Source organism: Vombatus ursinus, unplaced genomic scaffold (genome assembly GCF_900497805.2).
Source record: "Vombatus ursinus unplaced genomic scaffold, bare-nosed wombat genome assembly UNPS02014775.1, whole genome shotgun sequence".
Lineage (NCBI taxonomy): Eukaryota > Metazoa > Chordata > Mammalia > Diprotodontia > Vombatidae > Vombatus > Vombatus ursinus.
The window spans coordinates 16,869,969-16,882,895 of NW_020954553.1; the positions used below are offsets into that span (position 1 = coordinate 16,869,969).

The 12,927-nt window shown below is 40.2% G+C and overlaps 1 protein-coding gene across 1 annotated transcript; it reads left to right on the forward strand.

Annotated features, from left to right (window-relative positions):
- The first annotated feature begins 322 nt into the window (after positions 1–322).
- Positions 323–11,280, forward strand: NLRP10 (NLR family pyrin domain containing 10). The gene is made up of 6 exons (XM_027864468.1): positions 323–494; positions 567–602; positions 2,963–3,073; positions 5,843–6,071; positions 6,134–7,224; positions 11,180–11,280. The coding sequence occupies exons 1-6, from the start codon at positions 323–325 to the stop codon at positions 11,278–11,280; spliced, it is 1,740 nt and encodes a 579-aa protein (XP_027720269.1).
- The last annotated feature ends 1,647 nt before the right edge of the window (positions 11,281–12,927 follow it).

Genomic DNA, 12,927 nt, shown 5'->3' on the forward strand with positions numbered 1-12,927 from the left:
AACAAGTATTTATTAAAGATTATAATCCAGGCACTCTGTTAGGTACTGAGGAGGATACAAAACAAAAATGAAACAAACAGCTGGGTGTGTGTAATAACATTTACACAGCGGAGTAAATGTGAAACATATACAAAGTCAATACAATATAATTTTAGGGGGGCATAGGGTATTACATAATAGCTAGTAGATATTATATATATGCATATATATTATATCATATATCTCATATCCATTCCATTATTCTTAGAAGAGTCTTGTGTTTATTTCCTCATATTTTTCTGGCAATGCCAGGGCTTTCTGTTCTAATTTCTGACCAGAAATCATGGAGACCACTCTGAGAAATGTTCTGATAAAAATCCTTGAGGACCTTATAGAAGAGGAACTCAAGAAATTCAAATTCCAGCTGGAAGACCCACCCTTGAAGGAGTTTGGCCCTGTGCCCCAGGGCCAGCTGCATCCTGCCCAGGCTGTGGATTTGGCAGAATTGCTGATTGGTCACTATGGGGTAAACTATGCAGTAGAAGTGACCAAAGCAGTTTTTGAAATCATAAACCATCAAGACTGAGACTTGGCTGAGAAACTGGAGCAAGCCATTGAGAAAGGTGAGTCCAGGCTTGAATAGAAACCTCAACCCTCACTTAGGGTCCCCACCCCATTCTTCTCTCTTTAGAAATGGAAAAACCAAACCAAACAAAAAAAAAACCTTTTATTTCTCAGCTGGAGATTCTAGTTACTCTTTGGCTAACTCCTTTAAAAAAACAGAGATAATTTGTTTCATTTGAAGTCATCTCAGAGGTGTATCAAAGTTCAAGTATAAAGGAAAAAATCAGTGGACTCATTTTCATGGCATCTGGATTCAAATTTTGCTTTTTCTATTTAATAGCTGTGGAACTATGAGTTACCATTCTGAGTCTCAGTTTCTTCATCAGGAAAATGGGGATGGGTTAAAGGAGATAGTGCATGTGAAATACTTTATGAACTTCTAAAAAAAAAAGCAAAGTTTGCATGTCAGCTATTTTTTCTTTGGACTTATTTTCTCAGATTTCTCCTACCAAATTAAGCTTTCTGATTCTTCCTGACTTAGCTTCCTGAAACTCTGCCCACAATGTGAAACAGTAAAACTTCACATTTACTATATATAGTTGCCTCAGGTTTTCCAAGCACTTTCCTCACAACTCTGTGAGGTACGTGAGTCCCAGATTAGGTTTCACATTTTACAGGTGAGCTGAGACTAAGAGAAATTAAGTGATCAACCAAAGGTTATTCAGCTGGTAACAGTAAAAACTGACATTTCAACTCTATAAGCAATCCGATTCAATGAACGATTATAAAATACCTGCTATGTGTCAGGCACAGTGCTAGGTGCTTGGGATACAAAATGCCAAAAAGGAAGCAGTTTCTGCCCTCAAGGAACATGAGTACAAGAGTACATATGAAGAGTAGCTAGGTGGTGCACTGGATAAAGCTCCAGCCTTGGAGTCAGGAGGACCTAAGTTCAAATCGGGCCTCAGACACTTGACACTTACTAGCTGTGTGACCTTGCTCAAGTCACTTAACTCCGATTGCCTCATCCAAAACAAGAAAAAAAAGAAAAAGAAAATAAATTAAAAATAGATAAATAAAAATAAGTCTTTAGGATCAGCTAGGTGGCGCAGTGGATAGAGCACCAGCCCTGAGTTCAAATTCGGCCTCAGACCAAACACTTGACACTTACTAGCTGTGTGACCCTGGGAAAGTCACTTAACCCCTATTGCCAAAAAAGAAGAGTACATATGAACCTAGATCTTCTTTACCCAAGTCTCATTCTTCATTTCAGTTGTTTTAAAGTTGTATCCAAATTTTTGTCCACATTTGGGGTTTTCTTGGCACAGATACTGGAGTGGCTTTCTGTTTTCTTCTCCAGATCATTTTACAGATGAAGAAACTGAGGCAAAGAGGGTTAAGTGACTTGTCCAGGGTCACATAGTAAGTGTCTGAGGTCAGATTTGAACTCAGGAAGATGAATCTTTCTGATTCCCTGGTACTCTACTCAATGAGCCACCTAACTGCCCTCATTCAAGTTTAGATCACTTTATACCTACCTGCTCTGTAAGAATAGGATGGGGCAATTAGAGAATCATTCTTTATGCCAATATAAATCCCTCACTATAACTAACCCAACTGCATGCCTCATTCCCAGAGTACATAGAATCAGGAGCTTAGCATAGTACATGACACACAATAGGCAATTAATAAATGCTAGTTTACTGTCCATCACAGAGCTACAGTTTTCCCTGTTATGTCTTTCCCTTGTTATGTCTGGATATATAGGAGTCTTCTAAGTCTAATGCCTGGGGCCTGGTGGGCTATGTAATGTCTGCCTTTTCTTTCTCTATGTCCCAGTAGAGAGTAGGATAAGGAGAGACGTGATTCCTAGTACACTCAGTGTGTATTTGGGGGTGGGAAGAGTGGAGTATGGAAAAGTGAGTCTGTGTCTATGCTTGTGTGTGTGTGTGTGTGTGTGTGTGTGTGCATGCGCTTGTGTATGTTGTGGTGTTTGGTGAGGACACACTCCAAGATCTTATAAGAAATCACTGCTTTCCCGCTGTTTCTAAACTCATTCTCTGCTCCTCTCATCCTGCTGCCTTTGCCCATAATTTGCCATTTCATTCTCAGCACTCTACCTGCTTTTTCAACAATCCTTAGCCCTGGGTTTTTGGCTTTGATGCTTTCTCTGACAAATCAAGGCAGTGGAGACCTGCTTCCCACTCCTCTTCAGCTAGTGGATCCTGTCCTTAGGGGGTGATCAAATAAGGCTTATCCAGGAAATAAGCGGAAACAGGTAGTAGAAGAGTAAATCCTACATTTGGGAGAATCTGCTTCCTTAGTAAAGTGATCATTATTTCCCCCTTGAAGCCCATGCCAAATAAGCTGAGGAGGGACCTGGGAATCTCTATAACCTACCTTTCTATTTCCTCTGCAGCTGCAAAATCCCAAAAAACAAAAAATTCTGACCAGGATGATCAGGGACCCAGCAGAAAGCCACAAAAAGAAAACCCAGCTGCACAGCTTCTTGGAGAAGCAGCAATCAATGGTAAATTATGTTTCCTGAATTAGGTTGTAATGCCATTCCCAGAATGGCAATACTCTAGTCAGTGTCATGCTCATTGAGACTGGTCCCTGACCACGAATTATTTCTTTCCTTCAACTGAGCTTGTAATCTGAGACCAGATAGGATGGTTCCAAAGGGGGTAATCACACTCCAAAGGTGCTGGCTCAGTCAGTAAGTGAGAGGGAAAGTGCAAAAGAGAGGGGTTAAATTAGGAAGTGGTGGGACTAAGGGAAAAATATAATGATGATGAGGATGAGGATGATGATGATGAGGATGATGATGATGATGATGATGATGGAGGGTGGGTAGACACATGTAGGAGTAAGGAGCTCAGAAAAATGTGTGAGAGAACCAGCAAGTAGAGGTAGAGTACCTGGCTGATCAATGGGGCCAAGAGTAACTAGATGGTGGGGCAATGAAAAGGTAAGATATAAGCAGATAATGTTGAGAGCAGAGACAATAAAACCAGAGGCATGAAAGGCCTATATATTGCTTTTCTTAAGAAAACAAAAACAAAAACAAAAACAAAAACCTTTTCAGAGACAATCAATAGCTTAGTAGAGCTATTCTTTGCATTAGGGTATTGGCAAGAATCTGCTAGTTTTAAATCAGACACATCTAGACAGACAGACTCAAGAAAAAAGGTGGAGTAAAAGGTCGAAAATGTGTTATTTGATGAAACACCTCATTTAGGCCCCACACGATAAGAGTCCTTGCTTGGTGAAAAGATGTCGTGGTCAGGTAGTTAACTCTGAGAGTCTACCAGCAAGAACCATACAGGCCTGAGACTCAATTTCAATAGGCATGGAAGAAGAGGGGAGGTACTCCAATGAGTCATAGAGATTGTGCTAGTATTTTCTCAGGGGTTGAGAAGACACTGAGTGGTGAGGAAATAGAAACATTGGTTATAGGCAGCTTTATCATGTTTATAGTAAAGAAGAGTGATGGGTGGCTGTACTGGTGAATGCTTAATGATCAGATTCCCCCCAGCCTCCCAAAAGTATGTATAACACACTTTTTTGGGGAAGTAATTAATAATCAATTTATTAGGCTAGCTAATAATCAATAAATTGATGATCAGTAGTTTCGTTGGTAACCAAAGATCCCTAACAGAGACACTGAAGGTCTTAAATATTTTTTGAAAGAGAATGCACCTGACAGGAGAAATCAATCCTAATTGGTAGAAATAATTTTTATAATTTTTTTATTTTCCCCAATTACATGTTAAATCATTTTTAACATTTTTAAAAAAGTTTTGAGCTCCAAATTATATCTCTCCCTCCCTTTCCTCCCTTTCCTTGAGATGATGCACAACACACTTTTAAGTTTAATCTACTATATTGATATTTTCTCTATCACTTTCTAAAATCTAGACAATCAAGAAAACAATAAATCAAGCTCTGACTTAAAATATTGCAAAATTTTCAAGTGTAATTATTTGCACTGAAAATTTCACAATCTGTTCTCATAAGTCTGTTCAAGCTGGCTCTCGCATACCCCAGGGATGGATCTGTAGCTCTTTTTTCCTCTCCTTTCCAGTCTTCCTCCTTGCAGGGTAATATTCCTCACCCTGCATCATCCTTGCAAAACTAGGCCCAACACCTCTACTTTAGCCAGATATAGCCCTGTCTGGGAAAATATTTCTTCTGGAAAAAGGAAGGCTGAGCAGTTTCCTTATTGATCCCGCACCTCCATACTAACATAACCCACTTTGCCTAACAAATTAGGTCTTGCTTCTCTTTCTTTGAACTGAAACTTACCATCTCTTTCCCTGTCCATCACTGATCACTTTCTGCTTCTCTCCATGAGACTCCACTCTGTTACTTTCTCCAGCATGAATAGAGTTAATGGAACTTACTCTGTTGTAACCCAGGAGGTGGGGAGGCAGCATGATTTAGTGGAACACACATCAGCTCTGGAGTCAGAGCATGTGAGTTTGACCTTCCTTCCCCCATTCCATACGTCTTGTCCACATTAACTTGGCTAAGTCATTGGATCTCCTTGGACCTCAGTTTCCTCACCTATAAATTGGGAGGTTTAAACTAGCTGGCCTCTGAGGTCCCTTCCAGTTCTTAGTCTGTGATCCTATCTTATGATCAGGGCAAAGATCTCATTATGTCTCTTTCATCATTATTTCTCTCTCTCTCTCTCTCTCTCCTATACCAGCAGGAAAAGGTATATACTCCTCCCAGAGATCTTACAACCACATTGGTCAAGGCTTAGGAAGAGTGAGAGAGTGAGTGGGTTCTTTGGTCAGGATAGCTGAGTCTTGGGCTTTTTCTAGGGATGTGACCAGCTTCTCTTAATAGTCATGTGGGGGACCCTACCCTGGTCTGGACAATGAAATAAGCACATTGAAACTTAGTGAAGCATCTGTGTCATGTGCAGATCCTGATTAGAGTTGGGTTAAGGAAGGATTTTGACCAGCCTGGTTCATAGCCTGTGCTGGGATAGGCCCAGTGATAAAGGATAATACATAAGGTGATAAAGGATGAAATATAAATTCTATTTATTATCTGCTCTGTTGTATTTTGACAGGTAGGGATCTCAGGGATAGTAGAGTTGAATTACATTGTTGTGATAGGGAAGGAAGTAGGATTGGGGCTGGGTATAGAGCTGGGGTTAGCACTAGACCTGGGGCAAGGGTTATGCCCATTGCTGGGCTTGGACTCCATGTCTCCAAGATAAGCATCTCTCTTATGTGGGAGTCTCCTCCTGTATCTCTGACATAGGGTCTTCTGTCACTGTCAGATTATCGAGACATCTACATAGCTCACGTGAAAGAAATGCTGCAGACTATGGATGAAAAAGATGCTCCCTTCAGGCCTGGTCAAGGGTACCTCCAGCTTCAACTGGAACCTCTAAGTCAACGCAATTCAAATAGCATCAGTCTTGAAAGCCTGTTTGATTCTATTACAAACACATCCAACGCTCCTCAGACTGTAGTGCTGGAGGGGCCTGCAGGCATTGGAAAGTCAACGCTTGCTAAGAAGGTCCTTCAGGGCTGGGCAGCTGGCACCCTGTACCCTGGCAGGTTTGATATATCTTCTACATTGGCTGCCAAGAGGTGAGCCTTCTGAGGGAAAACAGTGTCGACCATCTCATCACTCTGTTGTGTGGGAATAATAATGCCCCCATTACTGACATTCTCAAGCAACCACAGAAGCTCCTATTTGTTCTGGATGGACTTGATGAGTTAAATTTCCTTTCTGCTGAGCAAAGTCCCAATTTCCATTCTAGAGTCAAGGAAAAGGAATCTGTGCACATCCTTCTGGATAGTTTAATCCAAAAGGAGCTGCTGCCACAGTCAACTCTGCTCATCACAATCAGGCCCCCAGCTCAAGAGAAACTAAGACCTTGGCTAATGAATTCATGCCCTGTCAAAGTGCTAAGCTTCTCCCAGAAGCAGAAGAAGGAGTATTTTTACTTGTATTTCCTGAATGGGGACCTGGCAAAGAAGGCCTTTGATTTTATACAAACAAACAAGGCCATCTCTGATGAGTGCTGTGCCCCTCTCATGTGCTGGATTATCTGCTGCTGGATAAAGCGACAGTTGGAACAAGGAAAGTCTTCCACCAAGGCCCTCAAAAACAGGACTGACATCTACATGGCTTATATTTCCACTTTTCTGCCAACTGAGAAAAGTTTATCCAAGCCCACTCAGCATTTTGCCCTGCGAGGCCTGTGCTCCTTGGCCGCAGAAGGCATCCAGAGGCAGAAGATCCTGTTTACAGAGGGAAACCTGAGGAGGCACAGCTTAGATGGGGTGGACGTCTCCTCAGTCCTGAATGTGAGTGGTTCCCAAGCAGGGCTTGGTGGCACAATGTTGTATAACTTCAGACATCTTAGCTTCCAGGAGTTCTTCAATGCCATGTTCTACCTACTGGAGGAGAAGATTTCTGACAAGGAAATCCAGAATCTGAAGGAGGTGATGGAGAAACAGGAGGCATCAGGGACTGTGCAGTTTCTCTATGGGCTCCTAAAGAAAGAGAATGAAAAGAATCTGGAGTTAAAGTTCAGCCTCCGAGTCTCACTGCCACTAAGGAAGGAGGTGGAGATATTAAGAACAACAGTGGATAGAGTGAAAAATGCTATATCCCAGATATGTAGAAACTGTGAAGAAAAATTGCCCAGTAAGCCATTTTCTTCCTCTTTTCAAATGACCACCAATTCTTGAAAGTTACCATAGACCACTAGGAGCTCTGTTTCTCAGTTGTAAGCACACAGCCAAAGTCCTAGAGCAGCACTCTCATTTCCCCTTTATTCTAGTGTCTGGTCCCACCTCCTCCCTTATCACCCATAGCAGAGCCAACTTCTTTTTCTGCAACCAGGACCCTATCCCTGTTCATAGCCACTCCATCCCATATTTCATCACATTCTGTGTCCAACTGGTAGTGTATTCCCCTAGCACATACACATAAACATACATGTAAGCAAACACAGTCACACAGACTCAACCATGCACACAGACATACATAAGCATAGTCATATCATATATATGACTATATTATGTATACACAAATACATATATACATATCTATACATATATACAAGATATATAGATGGATAGACAGATAGAAATAGACATATACATAATAGATGTAGACCTTTGGGCATATGATCACACAAACATATCGAATTATAACATAAACAGAACACACAAAGGTAGGAGGCATAGTTAATGCATTGGGTGACAGAGTTGGAAGCCAAAAAAATCTCAACAGGTTGGGACACTGGGGTAAAAATAAAACCATGATGAAAAGGTCTGGGCCCAAGCTTTAGAAGTGGCTAAATAGGAATTTGCAAGAATCTGGGTTTTTTTTTTAATTGGATTGTAATCTCAGTATGAATCAACCAGTGTATTATGGCAGTAAAAAAAATCTGGTAGAAATCTGGACTCCATTAAATGATGCATAGCTGTGACTAGCAAAGAGGGGACAATCTCATTGTACTCTTTCCTAGTCAGACCACATCTGGATCATTGGACCCAGTTTTGAGTCTGCCATTTTAGTAAGATATTTAATAAAGTGGAGATTGTTCAGAGGGCAGCCAGGATAGAAAAGGAACTCCAGGATGAGTATGAGAATTGGTTGAAGGAGCCAGAGCTGTTTGGTCTGAAGAACAAAGGTGTAGGAGAAAGATAATAGCTGTGGTCAGTTCCTTGAAAGGCTATTCTATGGAGTAGGGATTAATTTTGTCATTTGGGTTCCAAAGGGCAGAACCAGGAACTATGGGTAAAAGCAGCAGGGAGGAAAATTTAGGATTAATGGAAGGAAGAACTTTCTAATAGTTATAGCTTTCCCAAAGAAGAATGAATTGTAAGATAACTAGTTCCCTTCACAGCAAGTTTTTAAGGAAAGTCTGGATGGCGAATTATGATGTATGTTGTAGAGGTGACACTTGTTCAAGTCTGGGTTGGACTAGGTATCCAGTGAAATCCCTTTCACCTCTGAAGCTCCATGATTCTGTGTGATGAACATAGACGCACGCACACATGCACACACACACACACATACATACATATATATATATAAACATTCACAAACATATTCAACAGAGGCACAAACACACAAACGTGCAAACACATTGCCATAGACTTATATATAGATGGAGATATTGATGTACCTAGACACCTGAGCACACAAAGGATCTCTGACAATTTCCTCTTATTTCCCAAGTGAGACCTGCTTTCTCTGAGAATACCATAGTCCTAAGCTGTTGGGAGGCTGTACCAGTAAGGTGGACTGCCCTACTTTGTCTCAGTAGATATCCTAGCCTTTGGAATATACTTTTTTTTTTTTTGGTTAGGCAATGGGGTTAAGTGACTTGCCCAGGGTCACACAGCTAGTAGGTATTATGTGTCTTAGGCTGGATTTGAACTCAGTTTCTCCAGAATCCAGGGCCAGTACTCTATCCACTGCACCACCTAGTTGCCCCAATATCAGGATTTTGGGGGGGGACCTAGGCAATTGGGTTTAAGTGACTTGCTTAGGGTTACACAGCTAGTTAAGTGTCAAGTGTCTGAGGTCAGATTTGAACTCAGGTCCTCCTGACTCCAAGGCCAGAGCTCCATCCACTGCGCCACCTAGCTGCCCCAATATCCTAGCCTTTGCAAGAAGAATTGTGTGTTGCCTTGGTGTAGGAGTCAGGACCCTAGCTAGCTCCCACACTTCTTAGGAAGAGTTGCAGGTGAGCCTAAGCTGGAATCATTAAGGCTAAGGAGGAGTTTGTTTAAGTGACCATCACTGAACATATTTCTATCTCTTGCTGTGACTCAAATTATCACAACTGAGTCATGACCTTTGCTTAAAAGCTTTCCTTGTTGTCCCTATTTCTTTGTTCTGTTCTTTCATTCCTGGGTGTCCTCAACTGTCAAGTCTTCAAATGTATGAGTTAAAATATGCCAAATAAAAGCCTCTTGCTTTTAGCATCAGTGCATGATTTGACTTTTTTATGTGGGCCTCCTAAACCCCCCAAACTGCTGCCATAGAATAAGGAACTCTAATATTGAAATTTTGATTTTGACTTTTTATCATTTATTTTACTTTTCTCCTAAGTCATTTATTAAGTGTTTACCATGCACCAAGCACTGTGCTAAGTTCTGGGAATACCAAATACAAACAAAAGGAAAACATAGCCTCTGGCCTTAAGGAGCTTACATTCTGATGGAGGAAGACAACACATCAAAGTGGAGAAGGAGGAGGGGAATATGGAAAAGTCCTGGAGAATGTGAAGGTGAACTGGGTTAGAAGTGACCATGGCTGGTATGGATACTTTCTGACATAGAGATTATTTACATAAACCACTTTGCAGACCTTAAAGTACTATATAAATGTCAGATATTCATCATCATCATCACCATCATTTTATTAGACTTAGTTACAGTCAGAACATCTCTAGGGGAGCAAACATAGGAAGAAGGCTCAATTCTATAGGGAGGAAAGGAAAGAAAAGGAGGAGTTGAGCCACCAGATTCCTGGGCCCCATAGAGCAGGGAACCAAGAGGGGACCCAAGGTGTCAGCCGGTCTCTTTTCAGCTGCTAAACAGGAGACAAGAAGTAAGAGCTGAGATCCCAGGCTCTTGCTCCTTTCACAGCAACCAAGCAAGTGAATGAAAGTTGAGGCAGAGCCAGTAGGCTGCTGTGCCCTGTGGCCCAACCAAAAAAGAGCAAGGCAGGAGCAGAGTGAGCAACCAAGGATAGGGCCTTTGAGTAGGAAAAACTGCTGAAAGCTGCTGGATGGGGGAACTTCTCTCCCATCCAGCCGTTGTGTATCTTTGAACACAGAGTTTCTTCTATCTCTGTTGTGTTTATTCCTTGGTGATTTTAGGAGAATTAATATCAGAAATGGAATAGACCAGATTTTTACTTTGTAAACTTCAAAAGGTTGAGAGATCCATTGGAGATCCAGAAACTGGGGTCAGTAATAGAGTCTGTTGGTAGCTACAACCGCCAAGGAGCACCTCCTACACCAGCCATACCACACATAGAAGTGAGTTTGGTGGGACTACTAACAAGGGGAAACAGAATTCATGAAAGCAGGAAGTTTCTGCCATGTATATCATGGAGGAGAATGGGGGAATCTTTTGTAACAATCATTTAAATTTTAGCAAAGGATAACAAGTAGCCTATATATTACATTTTAACCCATGAAATATTAAAAGATATAGCAAGAACTCTAACATGTTGGATCTATCCCCTGTGGAAGATTTATGGGAACATGTGGACAAGAATCATATAGGATGAAATGGTATAGCTGGGTTGTAGATTGCACTAGGGATAGATTGCTCATATTAATAAAACCATGGATACGTTGATATATTGAAGAAGAACGTGGGAAAAGCTATATGGCAGTTATAAGATCATAGGATTATAGATTTGGAGCTGGCAGATAAATTAAAGGCTATCTAATCCAAATCCTTCATATTACAAATGAGGAAATGGAGGCAAAATTGTGTGGAGCAATACTCCTAATATCACGTAGGTAGTGAACACAGGATGTGAATCCAGGTCACCTGATTCATGTGAAAATGAGAGATAAGTTGGACAGTCCAAGTGGTACATTTTTTTTTGTTTGCTTCTAATGCAGATCTGTATCTAACATATATTATATGCAGATCTGTATCTAACATATATCCCATATTATATGGGATCTACTGGCCTATGTGTGGCATATTAATGCTAAAATAATAATAGCTAACATTTATATAGAACTTACTCAGTGCCAGCCACCGTTCCAAGCCTGTCACAGACTAGATTAAAAAGTACTGAAAAATGATAAAAAATATGGGGCCCATATTTGAGATTGAAAATGGGTTACAGGGATCCTAAGTGGCCCCTGTGTAGTAGGGATTTATATTTATATAACTCTAACCCACTCAGTCTCTGGGAAGGAGCAAGAGGAAGGCTGATGGCTGAGTGCTCACTCTTTCACTCTCTTATCTCCAAGAAGAATATTGAGTTTGAATTATATCTATTTATTATATATCAGATATTTACAATCTAAGGGTATGATGTTCTTTTTTGGGGGGGGTGGTTCACTTTGGAAGCCCCTTTCCTTGGCTGCTCCAAAGGAAAGGGGATTTGTCAATCTATTCTCAGCCAGCTTAGTTTTTCCCCATCAAATGCTTATTGCACACACACATACATCATCATCATCATCATCATCATCAATAGAGAGCAAACATTTATGAAAGCAAGTTATAAAACAGTAATCAGGCAAGTCATATAGGTTAGTTTAGAAGAGGAAAGAGGATCTTTAAGTCAAGAATGAGACAAAATCTCAGTATAACCAAGGAGTTGCTTATCTCACCTAAGAAGTCAATTCTTAGTAGTCTTTGAGGGGGTACAGGTTCAGGGAATCATGGAACATGATAGAGTGCTGGCTTCCCCACATACCTGGAGTTCTGAGGATACCTCCTAGTCACCATTCAATGCCCAGCACCTTGTCCCTTTCCTCTCTTTTTATCCGCTTTGCTCCTTTAAGTCTCTTCTCTGATCAGGACATCTTTTCCTCTTAAATACAGCATCATGGATTTGTCCTGTGAAGAAAAAAACCTGGAAAGGATTTGAGCTACATAATTTTCTTCGACATTCTGAGTTTTATATATGTCAAGAAACCTGAACATTTCAATATAAAAATACCTAAAAAAGAATATTGTATAAGAAATTGTGAATCTCATTATTTACAGCAATTTTTCATTCTTTAAATATATGTGTGTGTATACACACACACACGCACATACACACACTAATAGTTACAAAAGCTGTCCTTATTCATTCCTCTAAACCTAATTCTGTTCTCTTCTGTGCATTTAAAATGTTTATTAATATTATTTCCTTTCCTTTGGCCATTAACATATTAAAGAATTCTCTGGTTATGTATTTGAACCAGACCTTTATGAAAAAACCCTATTGCAAAGATTTACCTCCACCCCAGTCAAGTTAACTGTTACACTTCATATTTTTTTTTGTTTATGCCAAAGCTTTTTAATTTTCTGTAATCAAAATTGTCAGTTTTCTCACCTATTATTATCTCCATTCCCTGTAACCTACTTGGTATATTCTTTGTCTCTTTTTTATATAGAAATGTTTAGAGATATAAATTTCTCCCTATGAACTGTTTGGCTGAATCATAAAAAAAATTTGTTATGTTGTCTCAATGTTCTCATTGTTTTTAATGAAAATATCTGTTATTTCTATGATTTGTTCTTTTATTCACCCATTTTTTAGGAATAAATTGTTTGGTTTGCACTTCATTTTTAATACTTTTCCCAAGGTCTCTTTATTTAATTTAATACATATTGCACTAGGATCAGTAAAAGATGTGTTTAATAT

What these genes read in the sequence shown, in the direction of transcription:
- NLRP10 (XM_027864468.1), top strand. Translation starts at nt 323, where the DNA reads ATGGAGACCACTCTGAGAAATGTTCTGATAAAAATCCTTGAGGACCTT. An exon ending in TGGAGAAGCAGCAATCAATG is followed by an intron (nt 3,074 to 5,842) that starts GTAAATTATGTT and finishes TGTCACTGTCAG; the next exon opens with ATTATCGAGACATCTACATA. An exon ending in GCAGGCATTGGAAAGTCAAC is followed by an intron (nt 6,072 to 6,133) that starts GCTTGCTAAGAA and finishes GCAGGTTTGATA; the next exon opens with TATCTTCTACATTGGCTGCC.